We start from the raw sequence: 21,778 nt of genomic DNA on the forward strand, positions 1-21,778 counted from the left end.
CTAAATGCAGGAAGGATTTTGTTTTGCCGCGGTGCTCAGCCTAGGAATGCATTCCTCCTTTGAAGAACTTTGTCCCATAGTATGTCCTCCAATTACTCATTTGATGCTACAACTGTTGTCTTCAGGACGTTGGCAACATCTTATTTCTGAATTTGGTTGGATGTTCCCTATGATTTTCAAGGTTGAATTGTTTTCTTCTTTGCCACCACAAGCATATTTTCCAAAGCTTCAATATGGTAGTAACATTTCCATGTAAAGTTTCAGGGTAAGTACTCTAAATGTCATGACAGATAGTCATGCCTAGGCAAGTTCAAATTGATGTAGTGTTAATACATAAACTGAAGTAATAACACAGACAGAAAGGTGTAAAGAGGAAAGTAGCAGCCCTGCTCTTCCAAATTAACAAAGGTGTTGATCTTCATAGCCCACGTTAGATTCATTTGCAATGTGGATGCTCCAGTTGGGTCGATAGCTATAATGGTTCATCGCACAAACTGCGCACAAATACACAGTTTTACACGTACACCACTGCTGGTTCCCTATGGCTGGGTTGGAGAACTTTGGTGAATCTTTCCAGCTGGAGTGTTCCCATGATTACGAGGTGTTGAGATGCTGCCTCTGAGAGAGGCTGTTTCTCAATAACATCACTTGCTGATCTTGGTACGCACGTGCTCTCAGAAGGCAGCCCATCCCAAGGGCTAAGGAATTAACAGCTCCTCATCTCCATCTCTCTCAAAATCACTAAGGGAAGCGTCAAAAAAGCAATAGAGATTGACCCGGGATGGTTTGCACAGTGGGGCTGTTTGCAGCTCATCCCAACTGTCTAAGCTGAAAAGTAATAAACGGTGAAGACAAGAAATAGCCTCTGGGAGGGACATCCATGTGTGGACATCCAACACCATGTGGAATCAAGAAAGAAAAGGAAATAAAGAATAAAGATTACGCATAAATTTGCTTCTCTGAAGTTTTGATTTATACAGCAAGCTGGATGGTGGAAAAATATTCTTTTAAGTCGATGACTGTGAATTATAGATATCAGGTTAGGGGCAATGTCAAAGGAAAACAGCACTAAGTGACAGCAGCAAAACTTGCCACTATATGAAAACATCCTTGCCAAGTGTTAAGAGGTACACTGGGACAAACATACTTGTACAGAGGAAATCTTTAGCATGGGGTAGAAGCATTGTCAGAATAAATGTTAATGAATACAGGCTTTCCTTTCCTTAATCTGGTGAAAACTGAAGATAGATGAAAACAGTGCATGTGGTGAAGTCCAGAATGAGGTCAGAGGGAAAGCTTGTTTTTTGACCTTTATTTTGACCTCATATTCGACCTCTCTCTAACTGCTTGGATATTGCTTATTAGCATGGTCAATTAGATGTCAAATAAGTTCTATTCCAGACTTGACATGGAACCTATGAAGTTCAGGTGCTGAAAAAAGCTTTCACAGCAGCTGAAAACAACAGGAGGAGTCAGGGCAGGTGTTCCCTGACACACTCGGTATGAGGCTGATGTGCTGAGAAAATGCCCAGGAACGTCTACTGTAGCTAGGAATGCAATGAGCTTTACAAGCCTTTATGGTCCTTTCAATGGGACAAAGCCACCAATTTAATTGTAATGATCTCCTTTGAATTGTAGCTAATGGCTTCTTCAGGTTGGAGCAGTCAGACTGGAAAAATCACAGGGGTCTGAAATAGTCCTGGACACACACATATATGGAACCACAACCTTCATCCCTGCTGGCTGTGAAAAGTACAGAGGCAGTTGTCTCATCAGTTTGCATAATGATTTTCTCAGTTGACAGATGAAATCACACCTATGGAAGTCAGGGATTCAGACATGAACTCCTAGTTATAAGGTTGTTGTCTCCATGCATTCTGTTTTAAAGCATGGACTCCTATTTCTAAAAGGAAAAAAAAATGTATAGCAAAGGACATATTAAGAACTGGGAAGTCTTTAAAAGAGATGCCTGCAGTAAATTGCCCTTTGAATGCCCCTTTCCATCTCCTGTTTGATTTTCAGAGTGGATGGTGAAGAATATCTTGCACTCACCAGGACCTCTACCTGTTCTGTCTCTTGAGGCTGCCAAGCGTTGTTGTGGGTTGTTGATATCTGTGACAATAATGTTGCTGTAGGCTAGGAATTAGCAAAAGATTTTGCATCATGCTGTGTGCATAGCTAAATCTCTGTTAGCAGTTCGGGCTGTTATGACTCACTGATTCTTATTAAGGAACCAGCAGTACACAAGCAAGGCTCACTTCTCTTAGGAAGCCAAACTGTGGCCAAGGCAAGGACAAACATCCCTTGGTGACCACAAGGACTTGCAGAAATCTGTGTAAAGGCAGCAAGTAGCTGCAGTCAAAGAATGCCACTCAATGGAAATGTGCACAAGGCTCTTGGAAGCTTGGGAGATATGTTCTTCTTTACCTGGGAGCGGGGAGGATGGCTTCAAATTGCGACGCCCCAAATTTACTGTGCAAGTTTCCTGAGCCTGTTCTTACATCCCAAATGGAAAAGCCTTTGCAACCAGTCAAAGGAGTGACCTCAATCCACAGGGAGGTGTGAGCTGAACAGTAAGGGTGTGCTCCGCTGGGACCATCCCTTGGTATAAATCACTGCAGCAACACTACCTTTGGGGAGGCTGCTGCTTACAGCAGCTAATGGCTCGCTCCTCTGTGTTGGTTAAAGGTGGAATATTTCTGCTGAGGTGCACATCAGTATTTTGAACTCAAAAGCATACGTGGATCAGAAATCACGGCACTTGTGGTACCTTGAAGGAGTCTGGGAAAAGAAGAGAGGAGAACACGTTCAAGAGGAGGTTAACTCACACACTAAGCCTGAAATACAGTGCGTATGCATTCAGCTGGCGGAGAAGGATTCTGCAATGACTGCTCTGATCCCAGCATCCACCTGACGGGGTAAGACTGATCCTCACCTTCACTCCTGTAAATCTGTAATTATTCTATTCTAAACCTTCATGTTATCAGGAACAGAAACCTATATTTTCCCTGCTCACCAAGGTGAATAGCTTGAATAGAAGCCTAAATTTGGACAACTGGAAATACATGAGGCTGGCTCAGCACAGCTCCATGGTCTCCTCCTCAGCCAAGGTGAGCAGTGGGAGCTGCTGGAGGGAGATGAGCTTTGCCCTCTGAAAACGAGATGGGTGAAGTTCTGTGAGTGTCCTCATCACCAGGATGCTTTGCTGTGCCACAAAGCTTCCTCCGTGAAGGCTTTTCTCCATAGGCTGCAAATTAGAGCAGTGAATTTTTACAGTGGCTCTATTTTTTCCCCCAGTTTTTCCCCACATTTTTTCCCTCCCTTCTGCCAAATCTGCAAGCCATACCTTGTTCTCACCTGGAAATGAGGAGCAATTCAGCCAGATGCTGCTGCCTGAGCACACTGGGAAAGGCACTGGTTGTTAGCCTGTGTGCCAGGACGTGGTGGACCCCAGTTCTACCTGGCTGCAGTCACTACACCACAGCTGGCTCGTATTCATAAACACACACAGCTCTCTGTCCCAACGCTTCAATTACATCTGCAAACCAGGTTTCATCCCCCAGCCTCTTCCTGCAAAAGTGAGATGTGATGAATGCCGTCTGTGTGGTAGTGGTTAATGGGAAGAGATGAGCTGGGACACAGGCATTCACTCATTGATCATTTGTTAAATTCGAATAAATTCTTTACACATGTGAGCTTAACACCCAGGGTAATGCATTTGCTCACAGTGTCACGAGGCAATCAAGTCATAATTTTATGTTTAACTCTTAATTTTGTATTCTCTAAGTTATACTGAGGAAATGTTTGATGCCTACCTTAGTTCAAACTAACAACTTTAAATCCAAATTGCTCTCATGATCTCTCTGACTTCATCTTCGCAAGGCTTCCAAGGCTGTAATGCTAAACTCATTTCTTGAGTGAGTTTCAGGATCATGATACATCCCCTTGTCCCTCCCAGGGACTCACTCTTCCACAGTGTCTTGTCTAAAACTAAGGAAGGAAAGTTACTGTATTTTTACCTTTACTCCAAACTACTACAGTTGTAGCCTGAATCTCCTCCTGAATTCCAGACCTTCCTGTTCTGTGTGCTTTCTAGTCTGTTTGAGGTGGGAAGGAAGGGGAACAAACTCAGAGAGTCATAATCACATGAAGTCAAGGACAGAGTCTGTTGTCTGTTGCTCTATCCTGTGATCTCATCAACTTGGAGGTTTCAAAATAAGATCCTGAGAAAGAAACAGACCTTCCCTAAGACTCTACAGTTAGAGAAGTGAGATGCCTTCAGTAGTGCCTCACTGCAGGCTGGGATGGGTGTTTAGGAAACCTAAGATGCCCTCACTTTAGAAGGGGCTTCCTCTCCCCTTGGCTTGGAGAAGAAAGCGGAGCCCAGCTCAGCTGGCTAACTTTTTGTAGCTAATGTGCAACCCAGCCTCTCCTAGCTCCCTAGAAATGATTCGTCTGGGTACCTCAGCTGCATATAGTGTGAATCATCAAGTTATCTGATTTCAGCTTAAAAAAATCATAATAAAAAGCATAATTTCCATTGTCCTGTGTCTTTGTACTCTCCCCGTTGGCAGAGAGGAGGCTCTGAATGGCAGAAGAGAATCGATCCTTGGCAGCAGAGTTCATCCTTGAGGGCTTTAGTGATCATCCCAAGATGAAGGCGGCCCTCTTTGTGGTTTTTCTGCTCATCTACGCCATCACCCTTTTGGGCAATGTGGGGATAATCGTCCTCATCCGAGCTGACCCCAGGCTCCACACTTCCATGTACTTCTTCCTCAGCAGCCTCTCGGTGGTCGACATCTGCTTCTCGTCTGTGATTGCCCCCAGGACTCTGGTGAACTTCCTATCAGAGAGGAGGACCATTTCCTTCACTGGCTGTACAGGCCAAACTTTCTTCTACATTGTCTTTGTGACCACTGAGTGCTTCCTGCTGGCTGTCATGGCTTATGACCGGTACGTTGCCATCTGTAACCCATTGCTCTACTCAACCATTATGACTCGCAGGCAGTGCGTGCAGTTAGTGGTAGGGTCCTACGTCGGGGGCATCCTCAATGCCATTATACAGATGGCCTTCATTGTGAGACTGCCCTTCTGTGGCTCCAACATCATAAACCACTTCTTTTGTGATGTTCCTCCCCTCCTGGCCCTCTCCTGTGCCAGCACCTACATCAACGAGATGATCCTCTTCTCCCTAGCTGGAATCATTGAACTCAGCACCGTCGTCATCATCCTGGTCTCCTACATCTTCATCTCCTGTGCCATCCTGAGGATCCATTCAGCTGAAGGCAGGCAAAAAGCCCTCTCCACCTGTGCATCCCACCTGACAGCTGTCACCTTGTTGTACGGAACAACAATATTCATGTATTTGCGGCCCAGCTCCAGTTATTCCCTCAACACGGACAAGGTGGTCTCTGTCTTCTATACAGTGGTGATTCCGATGCTGAACCCGCTCATCTACAGCCTGAGGAACCAGGAGGTGAAGGGTGCACTGAGCAGAGTAGTAGAAAGGATTACAGTTAGGGTCTGAGCAGAATGGATGACACAGGAGCTGAAGAATACCCTGAAAACCACAAATGCTCTGAGTATCATAGGGCAGGTGTCAGGCCACTCAGTTACAGGGATTCACGTTGGGCTGTGGAGGCTGTGACCATGGAGATGTTCAAAATATGCCTGGATGAGCCATGAGCAACCTGGCCTGGCTGTGATGTCAGCCCTGCCTTGAGCAGGGATGGGATCATTTTGAGCAGAGAGGATTTCTTGGAGGTCTCTGGTCCTAAATGGGGCAAATGACACCCATACAAACATATGTATGCATAGAATTACATACATACTACGTGTTTACTTGCATAACAACAACATATTCCTTTGTGTTCACATACACATTTGTTAGCGATGCCCTCATCAACCCCTAGCTCAAATTAGCTGTAATATCAAGCTGTAGCCCCTGCTCAGTAAATGAGGAATGTGGGACATTGCTGTTGCGGGGTTTAGAAGACAAATGATTATACCAGAGAAATGCCAAACTACGGCACAGAAGCTTTCAAGTTCCCACAGAGTTTTGCAGCATGCCATGGACAGCTGGACCTCCAAAGACCTTGGAGGTCTTTTCCAACCATGGTATTCTATGATTCCATGAGTTGGAATCAGCATTTCTCCTCCTTAGGGCTAACCTGGGCAGATGTGTTCTTGGTAGGAAAGTGAAAATTATCCATAAGGGCTGGAGAGAAGCCTGGACATCCCACCCTGCTTGGCATGCAGCTGCTGAGAGATGTGTTGGCATTTGGGAGATGGTTCCTGCAAACCCCTGAGCAGGCACATGTCAAAGTTTCAATGTAGTGGGGGGGAAATTAATATGGCAAATAAGCGAATAAGTGAATATTTGAAACCAGGCTGCTGGGTTACTGGAACCTTGTAGGGTTAAACTGATATTTGTTAGCTCTTCTTGAGTGGCCATGAGGCTTTCTCCCTTCCCTTCCCTTCCCTTCCCTTCCCTTCCCTTCCCTTCCCTTCCCTTCCCTTCCCTTCCCTTCCCTTCCCTTCCCTTCCCTTCCCTTCCCTTCCCTTCCCTTCCCTTCCCTTCCCTTCCCTTCCCTTCCCTTCCCTTCCCTTCCCTTTTCAATTTCTGCCAATCAAAGACTCAAAACAAAGCCCTAATTGGCTTTCTAATTTATGTCCACAGTGGCTTGTTAGATACAAGGAGAATAAAAAATATTTTCGGTAGAGGCTGCATCCAGAGATTATTCAGCTGGGCAAGAGCCATTTGGGAAAAGGGGTTAAAAAAAGAAATAAAAAAAAGGAGGATAATAACAACAACAGCAAAGACTTTATTTCTTACACAAGAAGTAAGTCCTGGCAGAAATCACAGATCCCATCTTTCATCGTTCTAGCTGGAAACTGTTGTGTGCTGTGAACTCCCACCGGGGGAATGGTGGCCACGTTTATTTCTTTCCCACCCCTAGAAAACTTTTCTGCGTTCCTCCAGCATTTAGCCAAGCTGTCTGAGGTAGAGAAGTCTGAGACATAGACTGGATGAGGAATTTCTAACTCAACGTGAGATGCACTGTCTCAAACACAATCAGTATTTCCTGTACACCATCTCTGTCTACCAGGCACCGCTGGAAAGAGATGCTCCTTTTTCTGTTATCTGAAAATGCACATCTTTATCCTGATGTAAATATTCCAGATTCTACAATAAAGGAAATGAAAATAGAGAGATCAGAGCTACTATCTCATGCAGGTGAATAACTCAAAAATATTGCCGTGGTTTATGTAATTTACATATATTTCTACCTAACTTACCCCAGGTGAGCAGCAGTCCTTGAATGCTCTCAGGTGCTGAATTAAATGTTAGGCTGTGTGGTTCCTTGGTAAGGGCTTTGAGTTCATCCTGTTGACCTTCCCTGGGAAGAAATTCCCCTTTTACAATTAAATTTGGATTAGGTGGGGTCATTCTCAACTTCTTATTCTCTGGAACAGATGCAGAGTTGAGTAGGTTTTGTGGATAACATCCATAAGGAGAGCAGATTAATCTCTGTTGAAGCAAGACAGCCTTTAATAAGCCGCTCTGCAAGGTGCTGCTCTGCAGCCGTGATCTCACAGCTATAACTTTGGGGTTATAATGTCAGAAAACTAATGAAGAGTTGCTTGGTGGGTCAGGGTGGCTCACTGGAAGGTCTTGCAATGGTTTGCCCAAGAGATGCAAGGTCTTATTGACCATGAGCAGGAAAGCAGCTGCCACAAATGCAGGTCCTTTCCCCAGGAGGAGAAGGATGAATAACGGTGAGTTTGCTGGCAGCTGCTTTAGCAGAACATGGAGCTGTGAGCATGAAGAGGGCATGACCTGAGGCTTCAGGGTATGGCTTGCAGTTCAATTTCCTCTGCTCTGGACAATGGCTTCAAGAGACGTAATTCCTGATGGGGAGTTTCATCTGCCCATTCTGAGATGGAGTCGGTGCCCCTGGGCTTTAGCTCAATACTCAGGGTCCCTGACAAGAAGCAGCTGCTGGCAGGAGGACGCACAAAAGTTCATTGTGCTGCACCCCACTGCTTCCCCTCTGACAGCGTGAAAAGCAGCTCTAAATTCCCATTAATAATAATGGAAAGCCATGCACATCACCTGCAGGGCATCTGAAATGAGGTGGAGCTGAAGTTTTCTCCAGAGCAAAGTGTTAGAAGATCACAATGGCTTTTAAGTGTGCATCCATTTGTCAGATACCAGATAAGATGTGCACTTTCTCTGCTTTCTGGTATAACCCTGTCAAGTAGTGATTAATGTTATCCGGGAAAAAATCGATGCTTGTTTTGTTGTTTCTTTCATTCCATGCATTGCAGACCATCATTTTAGGAGCTGCTGACTTATCTCTGGTGAGCTGAGAGAGAGTCTGAATTTACCTTTCATTTCCAGCTCTGGCATCAATTCCAAAGAAAAGCCCAGCAGGATAAAATCTTGGTTTTAGCACTGTTCCTTTTTACATGAGGACAAGTTACACTGAGAGAAGTCACATTTTCTGGTCCTTTCATTTAGATGTGGCTTTCCTGGGAGATTTGCTGCCCAAGTTCCTAGGATACAGAGTTCCCGCCAAGGCTCTGACACTGTCCTCATCAGAAAAGGCACATTTAAACATACAGCATGATGACAGTTAGATGTATGCAGCAGAAACAACGTTTAAGCCATCATCTTGATATGACCATGATCTGTGGTTTGTGTCAAGTCTGAATGAGCACTGCCTACTGGTGTGCAGCATGTGTGCCTCATTATATGCCAAACTTGTACTTGTTACTTTTGTTTTCCCCTTTTATTATGTGAAGGTATACAAATTATCCAACAGTTAAATCTATTTCCTCGATGCTTTTGAGCAAACCGTGGACCCACAGAATCTCCTGGTCCTTGAGCTGCACCATCTCAATGGAGAGAGGTGAAGCAGCTCCAGGTCTCGTCCAGGTAGAACCTTGGCTGAAGAGCTGCCTGGTGTCATACCTTATCAGTGACTGCTTTTTTTCACTTTCCTTTGGAGAAGGATTCGCCAGTTGATCTTCCAAAAGCTGGCTGCCATTTGAGCACGGGGGGCTCAAACACTTGGCTGCTGCAAAGTCACAAGGCACGAGAGAGTCACGGAATCATAGACTCAGCAAGATTGGAAAAGACCACCAGGATCATACAGTCCGACCATCCACCTACCGCCAGTGTTGCCCACTAACTCATGTTCCTCAGTACCACATCCACATGTTTCTTGAACACCTGCTGGGACATTGACTCCACCATCTCCCTGGCAGCCCATTCCAGCACCTGACCACTTTCTTGGAGAAGAATTTTTTCCTAATATCCAATCTGAACCTCCCCTGGAGCAAACTGAAGCCATTCGCTCTCATCCTATTGCTAGTTATTTGGGAGAGGAAGCCAACCTCCACCTCACCACAGCCTGCTTTCAGGGAGTTATAGAAAGTGATGAGTTCTTCCCTGAGCCTCCTCTTCTATTCAACAAGACCTCAGCACTTGGTCTCGTTGACTTTCATACAACTGGCCTCAGTCTGGTGATCCAGTTTGTCCAGACCCCTCTGTAGGGCCTTCCTACCCTCAGGCAATCAACACTTCCTCCCAGCTTGGTGCCACATGCAGACTTACTGAAGGTGCAGTCGATCCCCTCATCCAGGTCATCAGTAAAGATATTAAACAGGACAGGCCCCAGTTCTGATCCCTGGGGAACAACACTCATGACACATCATCATGTTCTCTTAGGATTTTTGCCTACAATTGTAAAATTAAAATGGTAGCACTATGAGATTCCATTTCTAATTTGCCCCAAATCCAATAAGCATCACTGTCTTATTTTAGCCAATTAGTGAATGCTTTCTCTACCTGCCTCTTCTGTTGTTTTGTTAGTTCTTGTTTGTTGATTGGCTTGTTTAAACACAACTCGAACCCATATTGGGCCCTTTCTGCAATTTCAGCTACAAACATTAAAAACACTTGCATTGATCTGACCAACAATATAAGGAGTTACTTTGTTTTCCCAGTAGCCACTGTGAAAATCATGGACTTTATGGAAATGGCTGCATTTGATCTTATTCTGATCTGGTGTTTCTCACATTTACTTGTACCATTTCCTTTCAGAACAGTGTGGAATGTTACTGGAGGTCATCCCTGAAAACTGGGGAACTGTTCTGGGTGGAAGCACACCCTCCACTGACTCAGAAGGAGCATTCACTTCTGGGTGTTCTGCTGATGTTTCTGTGTGTTCATCTATTACTGCATGCGAGATGGCCTGCAGGACCTTGAGGTTTTCTTCTCAGAGAATATTTACCTTATATTGACTTAAAGTACCGGACAAGAATTAACATTCTTAACACTGCTGATGGATTTGGACCTCAACCTCAACCTGAGTTAACAGCTTGTTGCCTGGGGTGAAAGATGCCTTGAGGAAAACAGTTGGCAAAAAGCTTTTTTAATGTTTAATCAAGACTCGCCCTTTGCCTTCCATGAACCACGTAAATTCTGGTAGAAAGTCTACAGCCACGATTCCATGCATAAATGCAAAAGTGAATTAATTGTATGCCTTACAATAAGCATCTTTGTAAAGCAGGGTTTTTCTAGGAGAAATGCAACCAAGGAAAGGGGATGTACTGCTGAGTAACAGAGAATAGTCAGAATACACAGTGAGCAGCTTGAGAGAATATTTTCTCTCTTGCTCTCCTGAGTGTGTCCTTGACATCCTTATTTCTCAAGCTGTAGATCAGAGGGTTGAGCATAGGAACAAGCAAGGTGTAAAACACTGCCCTGAATCTTCTCCACATCCAGTGACTACTTGGAGCCTGGCTGCATGTGGCTGAGGCCAGCAGGCACATAGAACAAGATGACAGTCAGCAGGTGGGAGGCACAAGTGGAGAAGGCTTTGTGTCATCCCCTGGCAGACCTGATGCTCAGGATGGAGACGAGGATGTATGCATGTGAGGTGACGGCCAGGAGGACAGTCGTGGGAAGTGGCCCATTGAAGGTGATGAGCAGAAGCTCATGGGGGTGGCCATCAGAACAGGTGAGCTTCAGCAGGGGGTTGGTGTCACAGAAGTAATGGTTGATGATACTGGGGCCACAGAACGGCAAGCACAGCAAGCAGCACGTCTGGGTTAGGGAGTTCAGAATGCCCCCCAGGCACGAGCCAGCCACCTGCTTCATGCAAAGCTCTTGTGCGTGGATATAATGTAGAGCAAGGGGTTGCAAATAGCTACGTGGCGGTCGTATGCCATCACGGCCAGCAAGAGCGCCTCTGTGGTCACAGACACGAGGAAAAAGAAATGCTGGGTGAAGCAGGCAGAGTAGGAAATGGCTTTGTTATCCAGCAAGAAACCTTAAGCAGCCCTGGAGAAAAGACAGTGGAGTAGCAAAGATCAACAGCAGATAGATTGCAGAGAAAGAAGTACATGGGAGCGTGCAGCTGGGGGCTTGTCGTGATCAGTGTGATCAGCCCAGCATCACCCAGCACAGCGATGAAACGAATCTCTGAGAACACTACGAAGAGAGGAGTCTGCAGCTCAGGCTCACCTGTCACTCCTAGGAGGACGGAACTGACTCACCGCCGTGCTGCTGCCTTCAGCCGTATCGCCGTATGTCAGCACAGCGTGCCTGCTGGCAGGAGAGGAAACCGCGCGGAAGGAAAGCAATGGCACGGCTCGCGTGTGGTAGCAGTGAGGTAGCATGAGCTAGTGGGGACATCTACTGCAGGGAAGACGTGTGTTCCAGCTAACAAGCTTTTTCTCTGCACTGCTTATTTATGGCTTCCACCCTCAACAGCAAAGCCCCCAAAGTAAATGCTGGCTCAGAGGTTTCATGCCGCGGAGGGGATCGTTTAGACACTCTCTGAAGAGTTTTGGGAAGCGTGAACCTGGGTCCGGTCCCCTCCTCGGTTAACCACGTGGAAAGGGCTCATTAACATTAGTGCCGTTGTGGACTGTGGGGGAAATTCATTTTGGCAAAGCCACAGCTGGGAGAAAAAAAGCATCAAATAAAGCTTAATGGGGTGCCAAGGTTGGGCAGGTGTGTCCTCAAGGTGAAAATAATCCCTTCTGGGCATCTGCCTGTGATTTAAGATGAAGCAGCGTCCAAAGACAGAGATCTGCATGGGAACCTTCATCCAGTGCCCCACGAGCTGTGGCTTTGAGCACGAGAGCAACAAAGCAGTGGCTCTACCAACGTGAAGCTTCAGGTTAATCTCCTTAACGAGCTGCGCGCTGTCAGGCACCAACACTGACAGCATCACTCCTCACATCTTGAAATCCAAACTTCTCTGCAAAAATGTCCTGCATTTCTGGGTGAAGATTCTTCCAAAGCAATAATTACTGTAAGTGACAGGAGCAGACTGCATTGCTTTTACCTGCACATCACTTATGCAGAGCACAGCCATCAAGCTTCAAGCACACCACGCACAGCTGCCCAGGAGCAGCGGCCCACAGTGGCACATCAGTGTTTACATTTTTCTATTAAAAAAGATCTTAAAATCAGAAACACTTGCTGCTCTTGGCTACAGTGTATTTATTAAAAACATAAGAGGGCTGAAAATCCCGGGTTATTTTTGTAACATCAATAGAATTCCCCTGTGAAACAAGCCCGGCTTCTTTTACAACTTAGCAACCAGCTGATAGAGATCAACCAAGCACCCTAAAGCCACCATTAACACCAGGATTAAAACGTGGAGCTCCCACCTTCAAGCCTGTGCTTCATTTGTTGGCTGTTGTCACTGATTTACACCAGCGGGTTTCCATTTGAAATCAGGAGTTTGCTACCTGCACAGCCCTCAACAAGGTTTAAGCTACCGCTCCAGAGAACTTGAGAAAGGTCATGTTTGCATACGCATTTTATTCTTTAGAAAACTAAAACAAAACTACAGTGATAACAGAAAAGCAGATCACTCTGACAAGTAAAAGGTTATGCTTAGCACAGAACAAAATAATAATTTAAAAAGGTAATATCTTTTCTTTTTTTTCCTTAGCCTGGGACTTGTGTGCCTGTGTGTACAATGTGAAAGGATGCCTCAAGAAAGTAAGGGGTGAATTTTATTGACTTCAGCTTTACTGCCATTTTTCTTGTTAAACATAAATGGAGCTTAGTGGGAAGACTGGGGCTTCAGTGCTGCAGTTTTAGCTCAGTTTGTCCTTGGTTTATAGACATTAAGAGTAAGCCAGAACTTTTGAATCCAGAATAAACTTCTTTTTTTTTTAAACAAAGAAAAACTACAAAAAAGGAAGGCAGCCCACACTTGAGATTCTCACTAAAGGAAGCATCTTACCTCATTATTTCATTCTCCTCCCAACTCTACTTTGCCCTGTATTCACCTTTCCCTGTTTTCTGCCCCTGCTGCTTGCATCTGGCCTCTTTATGGATGAGCTGTGTGAGGGAGGAATCTCAAACAGCTGTGCCTGATTTGCTCTCTAGCTGTCCAACTTTTTTGTTACTTAAATCAGAGGGCTGTTTGACTAGGCGTGACATCCAGTTTCTGCGGCCTCACTGTCAAAAGCCTTCAACTGACAAATGCTGCAGCTGAACTGCTGAAGGCATCTGCTCCAGTCCTCACCCACCACTTTCGGCCAGCTCCCCTCACCTGAAGTTGTCTCAGCCCCTTCCTGCCCTCATGCATTACAGCTGCTGCAGAAGCAGACTGGCATCTCCCTCACAAGCCTAGCCATGTTGGAAGGACTTTGACAGCAACACACACAGCACCCCTTCCAGCAATAACCCGCAGAACATTAAGATGACTATTTATTATTAGCCTAAAGTTCTCAGCTGAGCACAAAAACTAACAACAGAGGCTTGTGCTTGGCCAGTCCAGTTATTTCCCCTTTTTGAACTTGGCTGTGGCACTGTTGGTCTTGGCTTTCTTCTTTGCTGACCCCTTGGTTTCAGGCTCCTTGCGTTTGGCCGACGTGATGGAGCCCGTCACCTTGAAGAAGTCATCCAGCCGGCCCTGCGTGCTGCCCTGGCGGCTCTTACTCAGCCTCTTGACCCCGTTGCGGATGCGCTCCTCATTGAACTGCTTCTCCCCACACATGAACTGCACGAGCTCCTCCTCATTTGGCTCTGTCCACTTCAGCTCAACGTCATCAGGGTTGACGACGTCAGGCTCTAGGAAGAGCTTCTGGGCCTCTTTATGCAACCAGTTCTCAGGCAAGGGGTACTTCTTGGTGTCAATGTGCTGGATGATCTCCTCAATGGTTTTGTGCTGCTTGATGAGCTCAACCGCCCGCTTCGGCCCAATGCCGCGGATGCTCTCACAGTAGTCACAGCCCAGGAGGATGCACAGATCCACAAATTGTTCCCAGGTCAGCCCCAGGTCCTGCAGGATCCGGTTCAGGTGGAACTCTTGGATGGGCAGCTTCTTTGTCTCACTGGCAGTGAGGTGCCGCATCAGCACAGGGCTCCCAAAGGTCAGGCAATCCATGTCCTCTGTGGCGGCCGCGTACACCTTCCCTGCCTTCACCAGTGTAGCACAGCTGGCTTCCGCCTCCCCTGGCGCCTCCACATAGGGGATGCCCATCAACATCAACAGCTTCTTGCACTCGTCGGTGTGCTGCTGGGTCACTTTCACCAACCTCTTGCTGAACTTCTCAATGTTGGTCTCCTCGCCCGCCTCCTGAGCCTCCTGCAGGTGCTTCTCGGCCTCAGAGCGGCGTTCCGTCCTCCTGGCCAACTCCCCGGACTTGAGCTGTGGTGGTTTGCCATCGAACACATAGACAGGCTTGATGCCGTTCTCCACCATACGGATGGTGCGATAGAACATGCCCATTAGGTGGCTGGTGGTCTCGCCCTCCTCGTTCTGCAGCACCTCGGCGCCCTGCCGCACAGCTATCAGGAACTGGTAGATGCTCATGGAGGCATCGATGGCCACCTTCCGCCCGAAGTACGACTTGATGTCGTTCTCCCGGATGGCGCTGGGCGCCACATCGGCGATCAGCTTGGCCAAGCCGTGGATTCCCATCCTGCGGACACAGAGCAAAGCACCGGGAGCTGAGAGAAACGGGAGGACGGGTCCCAAGAACGGAGGCCTCACGCACCGCAGCCTCCCGTTGCCCGCCCCGACTTCCACCTCGGCCCCACTCCGGCCTCTCCAAGCCCTCCTCAGCCCTCTCTCGCCGCCACTTCTCCCTCAGCCCTCTCCGGCTACCGTTATCCCGCGCTGCCCCCGCCGCGGCGCCCGGCCGCCATTACCCCTCTGCTCCGACTCTGCGCCGTTCCCGCGCTAGGCCGCGCTGCCTGCTGGGTAGCCAATGCCGAGCGGCTCCGGGTGGCCCCGGCCCACCCGATCCGGAACGCGTCACTTCCGCTTCCGGCGGTGACGGGAAGCGGAAGTTGCTGAGGGGACGTGTCCGAGAGCGGCGGGAGCCGGGATCTGGGGCAATATGGTGGGGCGTGGACCCGGGACTGGGACCGACATTGAATTGGGAACCTGGGGCTGGGAACCAGCAATGGGAGCTGGGGTTGGGGCCGGGATCTGAAACTGAGACCGGGAGTGGGAACCGGGAGCTGAGACTGGAGTCAGTAGCTGGCGAATGGGAAGGAGAACCTGGAGCAGGAACGGAATACGGGGCCTGGGACCCGAGGCTAGGACCGATATAGGGAATGGGAATTGGGGGCTGGAACTGGGAAAAAGGCGGGGAATAAGACTCAGGGACAAGGAGCAGGAACGAGAACTGAGGGTTGGGGCCGAGAATGGGAGCTGGAGGCTGGGAAGTGGGAAACGGGGCTGGGACTAGGAGCTGGGGAACGGGAACTGGGAGGAGGAGCCGGGAAAGGGATGATAGTTGGGGCAGGGAACCCGGGGAACTAGGGCCAGGGACTGAGCATGGGGCCTGACAGCCCTGCTGCCCCGTGCCATGCCCCCACAGGAGCTAGAGGCAATGAGCAGGTACACCAGCCCAGTGAACCCGGCTGTCTTCCCGCACCTCACTGTGGTGCTGCTTGCCATTGGCATGTTCTTCACCGCATGGTTCTTCGTGTATCCTTGGGCACCGAGAGTGGAGGGACCCACCTTGCCATGCCCCTGTTGTCACCTTAACCCTCCACCGGCAGTTATGAGGTGACATCCACCAAGTACACGCGAGACATCTACAAGGAGCTGCTGATCTCACTGGTGGCATCGCTCTTCATGGGGTTTGGTGTCCTGTTCCTGCTGCTGTGGGTTGGGATCTATGTGTGAGGCCCAGGCACAGTGACGTGTGGACCTCCAGTGGCTGTAAGCAGGATGAAAGCTTTGTGCTGCATGTTGTGTGTGAGGTGCCTGCAAAGCATAACTCCAGGTTATGTTTCTAAGCTACCTTTCTTCGGGGGTGTATTTGGGGCACGCAAAGAGCTGTACCCTGACAGGTACAGGGCCTTGTGCAGAGCGAGAAATAACTACATGTATCAGGTTAGGAGCAGAGGTGCTGGAGTGCTGCTCTGTGGAGAAGGACCTGAGTGTCCTGGGTGACCACTGGTTGACTGTGAGCCAGCAGTGTGATCTCATGGCCAAGAATCCTGGGGTCTGTTACAAAGAGCATGGCTAGCAGGTGGGGGAGGTTCTCCTCTCATTCTGTTCTGCCCTGTGGAGACCATATCTGGGGTACTGTGCCAGTGCTGGGTTCCCCGGTTCTGGGCAGACAGGGAACTGCTGGAGAGAGTCCAGTGAAGGGCAGAGCTGATGGGGGCCTGGAGCATTTCCTTCACAAGAAAAGGCTGAGAGCCCTGGGGCTGTTCAGCCTGGACAAAAGAAGGCTGAGAGGGGATCTGATCAATCCTTATAAATATCTACTGGGTGGGAGTCAAGTGGTTGGGGCCAGACTGTTTTTGGAGGTGCCCAGTGACAGGGTGAGGCTGCTGACTGATTTAGATAGAGAGTGCTTCTGCAAACAGAACACGTTCACTTTGGTGTGAAGCAGTGAGGATTGTGCTTGCTGTGTGCTCTTTTTTTACTCAGGGTGTGGTTCCAGCCTCGCAGCACCTGATGGAGGATCTGTCCCTGTGCTGTGGGGATGCTGCTCTGGGGAAATCTGCCTTACCTCCTTTCTTTCTCCTTTGGTTCCAGGTGGGAAACTCCGGAGAAGTTCTTTTTGTATTTGTTTTATACTTCAGTGTGGGAGCTTGCTTCAGGCATGGACTGTACTCCTGTCAGGTGACTCCTGCCAGCACAACAAACCAAACCTGAATAAAACTGGCTCTGTGATGCACCTGCAGTTTTGTCTCTTAGATGTTTGTACGTGATTTTCTGAACCAACTCTGATTTCTGCACAAAATCCATAAACCTTGGGACAGGCCCTTTATTGTACCCACAGCCTTTTCCTGGGCTGTTTGGAATAGCAGAAGCAGCTGTTTTGTAAGGCAATAAGCATAATTCGTATTTCCTTCTAAGCAGTTGAAAAAACGAGGGGAATTTAGCTAGACATCCTACTGCAGAGAGTAACAAATGCTGTGAAACTGCAGCTGGTGGTGTGTAGCACCCTGGTATCGAACTCAGATGTCTTGGCAATAGAGTTCCTGTGCTGCAGTGAGTGGTGTCTGGTTGGACAACGCTCAGCACTGCAGAAAAGTTACAAAGAGCATTTTAATGAGCTAGAGCTTTGTTTGAAAGAAGCATTAACTCCAACTGAGGATTTGTTGTTGCTCATGGATGTCCAGTGCTGTGTATGCCCAGAAGTGTTTCAGTGCTGCCTTGTGCCCTGCTGCAGCTGGAGTCTAGAAGTCTCGGGTGACACAAACTGTGTTTGTGGGACATGAGGTTTTGGAGGAATGCTTGAGCTGACTGTGTCCTTTGTTCAAGCATTATTGAATTAATGCTTTGAAAGCATTTATTTACGGCACGCATCGCTCTGCTTGTAAGGCAGCTTGCATTTGGAGCCTCGCCTTCAGAGCAGTTAGGACTCGGAGATACAAATTCTGCAGGTACCACACAGACTTAAAGCCTTGATACACTGTCTGGAGGAGGCTTTCCCTCTGCAGGTTCTCTCAGATGCCTTCTGGATGTGGCCCTGACCTCTGAGATGTGAGCAGCCACAGCTCTTCTTACATCTGTTCCAAAGCAGGACACCTGCAGTTGTCCTGAGCCTGCTGTGGGCACGTCTGGCAGCTCCCACTGAGTCATTCGCACTGGGGTTCCTCGCTCTTGTGATGAGCAGTTTGTGAACTGAAAGGGAAAAAAGAGCAAGGGAGGAACACAGCCAGGAGCCATCCTTGAGTACAAAGCAATATTCATATATTTATTTATATAGGCATATTTACCTCCAGCATAAAACAAAGTCTAAATAAGCCAAACATAAAAGTGGGGAATCTGAAGACTCAGCACTCCAATTTAGCAAAATATAAATATAAATCAGAAAGAAAGGAAGGGAAACCACACTTGTTCCCCACAAATAAAAACCTATGATCAATAATACCTGCTAAGAAGGCAACTCTACGAACTCGCTGGCAATATACAGTGATTAAAGCAGTGACAGCAACATTTAAACCAAACAAATTAGTGCTTTACTTTTTTTTTCTTAATTCTTGTGGTGGTATAGTCTCTATTTACAGGCTTTAAGCTCTTGACAGTAGGACAGAATGTTTGTGAATTTGCTTTTGAAACAAACTCCGAAACAGCCAAACTTTGGCAAGTGGCCTCGTTTCCATGCTTGGCTTCCTTTCTGCCAAGAATGTCTAGAGAGATGAAGCTCCTGTTTCCAGCTGAAGAAGGGTTTCCCCGAGCTGCAGAGCTGGAGACATTGGCTCAGAGCTCCCTCCGTCTCACGCAGGTAAAGGCCTGATTGTGAACTCTCTGGTTACTGATTGGGAGCGGGGAACAGGGCAGTGGGCAGGGATGGGCAGGGCAGAGAGCTTCCAGGGGTGGTCTGTGCAAACGGCTGTTCCCGTGGGCTGAGAAGCAGTCTTGTTGACTTTTTTTTGTTACAAAAACCTTCTGAGCTCATTGCTGCTCGGCTGCTGGTGGAACAGATGTGTGATCTGTGATGTACATTAAGACAAATTACTGCAACGTAAGATGCTGAAGATGATGTTCTGAATCTCTCCTCTGATACCACGGATTGCTCTCAGCCCCTTCTGTTTTCCTGCTGTAAAACAGCTGCAGCATCACCTGTTGCACTTCGGGTATTGCCTTATCTTGTTTCTCAAGCTGACAGACCGCTGTTTTTGAGACACACAGGCGTAGGGAACCCTGTTGGCAGAACAAGGCACTAGACATGTTCCCATAGCCGTTAGGCACTTGGTTTGCTGAGGCCATTGTAACCCAATGGCTGAGCATCACAGGGACACCTGAGAGACCCCCATCTCCTCTTGGGCTGGCATGTGTCCAGTGGCTGATTGCTTTCTCCCTCCCTGCCTGCAGCCGGGGAGACACACGTGTGGCTCAGGGGCTCCATTTGCAAGGGTAGATTGGTGGCAGTGATTGCAGGCAGCACTGTCGGCTCCAGCCGTCACGGCACTGCCTGTTACCTCTGTGGGGGCTACAAGAGAGCGTGGGCAGGTAGGAGAAATGGCAGTGGGGTCTGCGAAGGCTGCCCCTCAGCTGAGCAGAGCTGGCAGAGCACAGGGCATTGCTCGCCAGGACGAGGATTGGCTGAGCCACTGATTGCCAAGTGGAGAGTAAAAGCTGCCAAGAAAGTAACTTCTTCAGTTTAAGGCTGAGCAGAACGCATAGGACAGGTGGAAAGAGGAGTGCTGAGCATCCTCTCTGAGAGTCCACCAGAGGGTTTCCTTGCAGAAGCAGAAAATCCTGCTGAGCGCAGAGCTGACCTGTTTGTGTCTGTGCTGCCGTGCCTCTTGCTCTCCCTCCGAGCTCCCCAAAGGTCTCCCTAAGCTTCATTCCTTTTGGCTGCCTGGCATTCCCTGCTCACCCTCTGGTTCCTGGCTGCCCAGACTTCAGTGCATTGTGCTTGCTGGAGAGCATCACCCTTATCATCCACTGCTGCCCATGGGCACAGCATTGGAATAGAGATCTGACCTTTGAACTGCCCTGCAAATAAAGGAAAGGGCAAGGTTCCTGGAAGGGCAGCCACGCAAAATCCCAGTGATGCTGCAAGGAATTGCAAGGGTGCAGCTGCTCTGCTGGGACAGCCTCAGAAGGGAGCTCTGTAACAGAAGCAGCACATGTAGGAACCATCTATCAGGTAAAACATCTCTGCAGCTCATTTCTCCAGAGCAGAAGAGCCTGCTGGTAGAGGGTTGCTCCTGCCCTGTGCTCCTCAGCGATGGAAAAAACATGGCCTGCAGCTGGCAAAGGGATTGCTGCATCTACCTCCACTGACAGAACGAATGCAGCAGCCAGACCCTGATGTTGTTTCCCAAAAGGTGTGCTCTTCTCTTAATCAGCTTTAGGGTTTCCTTCAGGACCAGAGTGTTCCCCCTCGCTGCCACTCTCCAGTGCTGCTTCCTTAGGAAAATGAGTCTCCATTTTCTGGAGCTGGTGGTGGTTCAGCCTCCAGGAGCACGGAGGTCTCCTTTTGCTGGAGCAGGACAGAAAGGAGGGCATGGGAGCACTGGGAGCTGACATCCCAGTACTGCTGCAGCAATCAGGCTTTAACATCGAGCTTAGCAGTGCCCCCCTTCGGTTTCCTATGCAAGATGCACAGAGCTCAACAGGGACAGAATTAAGAGACCCATTTTTATGCGGCTTAAAAAAAGAAATTAAATTCAGTAGTTTAGCAAGTTAAGTACTTGTAACAGTAAAATACCCAGAGTACACTCAACGTAACTGCGTTCTGAGAGCAGAGGCAGTGAGAACTCACTGTCACTGCTTTTCCCCCGCTGGTTACGTAGTGAAACCACACCATGCAGCCCCAGCAGTCCAGCTGTGCTCTGCAGGGCACACTGGGCTTGGCCAGTCATCTTTTTCTTCAGAGCCAACTGGGCAGCTCTGTGCACACCACAAGTGGCCACTGGAAAGTGAAGAAAATGGGTCCTACAGTGTTTAACCAACACTTAACACAAGTGGCTTGGGGTAGTTTTCCTCCCAGGGGCTGATGGTTAAGTGTCCCCACGTGTAGTTTGGCCTGAGCACAGCCTGAGCAGCATCTTTAGTGGGGTTTTTGAGTTTATCCATCCTGACCTGGATATAGTGACAGCACAGTGAGGAGGGGGGCAAATGCGGAAGCTGCACCTTCTGTGGAGAACAGGAGTCCTGGAGTCTCCAGGGGTCCGGTGGGGCTGCAGGTCCAATTTGAAGGAACAGCAACTCCAGTGTACAACTTCCAGTACATCCAGGCACAGCCTTTCCTTTCCAGGTGAAACTCCAGCTTTTCCCTCTTGGAAAGGGCTCCAGTGTTGAGCAATTCCAGTGTTGTGGAGAACTGACGTGGCACAGCTGGGCAAGTCCCATGCTCTGGGATGTGGCAGATCCATCCACGTTCCATCCAGTGTAATGCTTTCAAATCCAGTGTTGCAGGGGCTGGGGGACACAAGCGTCCCCAGAAGGGAAGGAGGGGTGTTTGGGGCAGTGTTGGTGCTAGGTGAGCCCAGGAGATGGCGCAGGGCTGGTTGTGTTTCTGTGGCTTAGGTCCTGTGTTCCGTATGTGCTGTACTTCAGTGTCAGCACCGCCAGCCACAACCAAACCATCTCCACCCCCAAGGAGGGCGATGGGGCTGAGGTGGGGCTGGGGGTCAGCGGAGGAGGGTGTACAGGAAGTTCCCCAGAGTCACCAGTCCCCCTCCTCTCTCCAACCAAAGGGCACTGGTGCTGCCAGGACTCACTCACAGAGCCAGTAGAACTGAAAATAATAGTCAGTAAAAAGGTGTCCCATCTGTTCGGGAGTAGTGCTGCAGTTGGCTCGGCCC

General features: G+C 48.6%; 4 protein-coding genes and 1 pseudogene across 9 annotated transcripts in view; 2 read left to right on the forward strand and 3 right to left on the reverse strand.

The window, feature by feature from the left end:
• The first annotated feature begins 4,588 nt into the window (after positions 1-4,588).
• Positions 4,589-13,251, forward strand: LOC125695333 (olfactory receptor 1019-like). Of its 2 annotated transcripts, none has more exons than XM_048949624.1 (2): positions 4,589-5,492; positions 13,217-13,251. In XM_048949624.1, exons 1-2 carry the CDS (start codon positions 4,589-4,591, stop codon positions 13,249-13,251), a joined length of 939 nt encoding a protein of 312 aa, XP_048805581.1. The 2 variants fall into 2 exon arrangements, with proteins under 2 accessions (XP_048805581.1, XP_048805582.1); XM_048949625.1 differs by lacking the exon at positions 13,217-13,251 and adding an exon at positions 10,409-10,454 and having other exon boundaries at positions 4,589-5,483.
• On the reverse strand, positions 10,642-11,691 carry LOC125695328 (olfactory receptor 1052-like; annotated as a pseudogene).
• Positions 12,828-15,287, reverse strand: FEN1 (flap structure-specific endonuclease 1). 2 transcript variants are annotated; one of them, XM_048949609.1, is made up of 2 exons: positions 15,194-15,287; positions 12,828-14,964 (listed from the first exon to the last, which is right to left on the reverse strand). In XM_048949609.1, the coding sequence occupies exon 2, from the start codon at positions 14,961-14,963 to the stop codon at positions 13,818-13,820; it is 1,146 nt and encodes a 381-aa protein (XP_048805566.1). In that variant the 5' UTR covers position 14,964; positions 15,194-15,287; the 3' UTR covers positions 12,828-13,817. The 2 variants fall into 2 exon arrangements, with proteins under 2 accessions (XP_048805566.1, XP_048805567.1); XM_048949610.1 differs by lacking the exon at positions 15,194-15,287 and adding an exon at positions 15,150-15,174.
• An 8-nt stretch (positions 15,288-15,295) lies between these two features.
• TMEM258 (transmembrane protein 258) lies at positions 15,296-18,419 on the forward strand. The gene is made up of 4 exons (XM_048949651.1): positions 15,296-15,387; positions 15,871-15,980; positions 16,055-16,217; positions 17,046-18,419. Exons 1-3 carry the CDS (start codon positions 15,385-15,387, stop codon positions 16,179-16,181), a joined length of 240 nt encoding a protein of 79 aa, XP_048805608.1. The 5' UTR covers positions 15,296-15,384; the 3' UTR covers positions 16,182-16,217; positions 17,046-18,419.
• MYRF (myelin regulatory factor) overlaps positions 18,193-21,778 on the reverse strand; it is a 39,254-nt gene continuing 35,668 nt past the window's right edge. For all 4 annotated transcript variants that reach the window (XM_048949556.1, XM_048949555.1, XM_048949554.1 and 1 more), the window contains one exon: positions 18,193-21,777. In XM_048949556.1, the coding sequence (XP_048805513.1) occupies positions 21,691-21,777 (87 nt within the window). In that variant the 3' untranslated portion in view covers positions 18,193-21,690. The remainder of the gene's footprint in view (position 21,778) is intronic.

Source organism: Lagopus muta, chromosome 6 (assembly GCF_023343835.1).
Source record: "Lagopus muta isolate bLagMut1 chromosome 6, bLagMut1 primary, whole genome shotgun sequence".
NCBI classification, from domain to species: Eukaryota; Metazoa; Chordata; class Aves; order Galliformes; family Phasianidae; genus Lagopus; species Lagopus muta.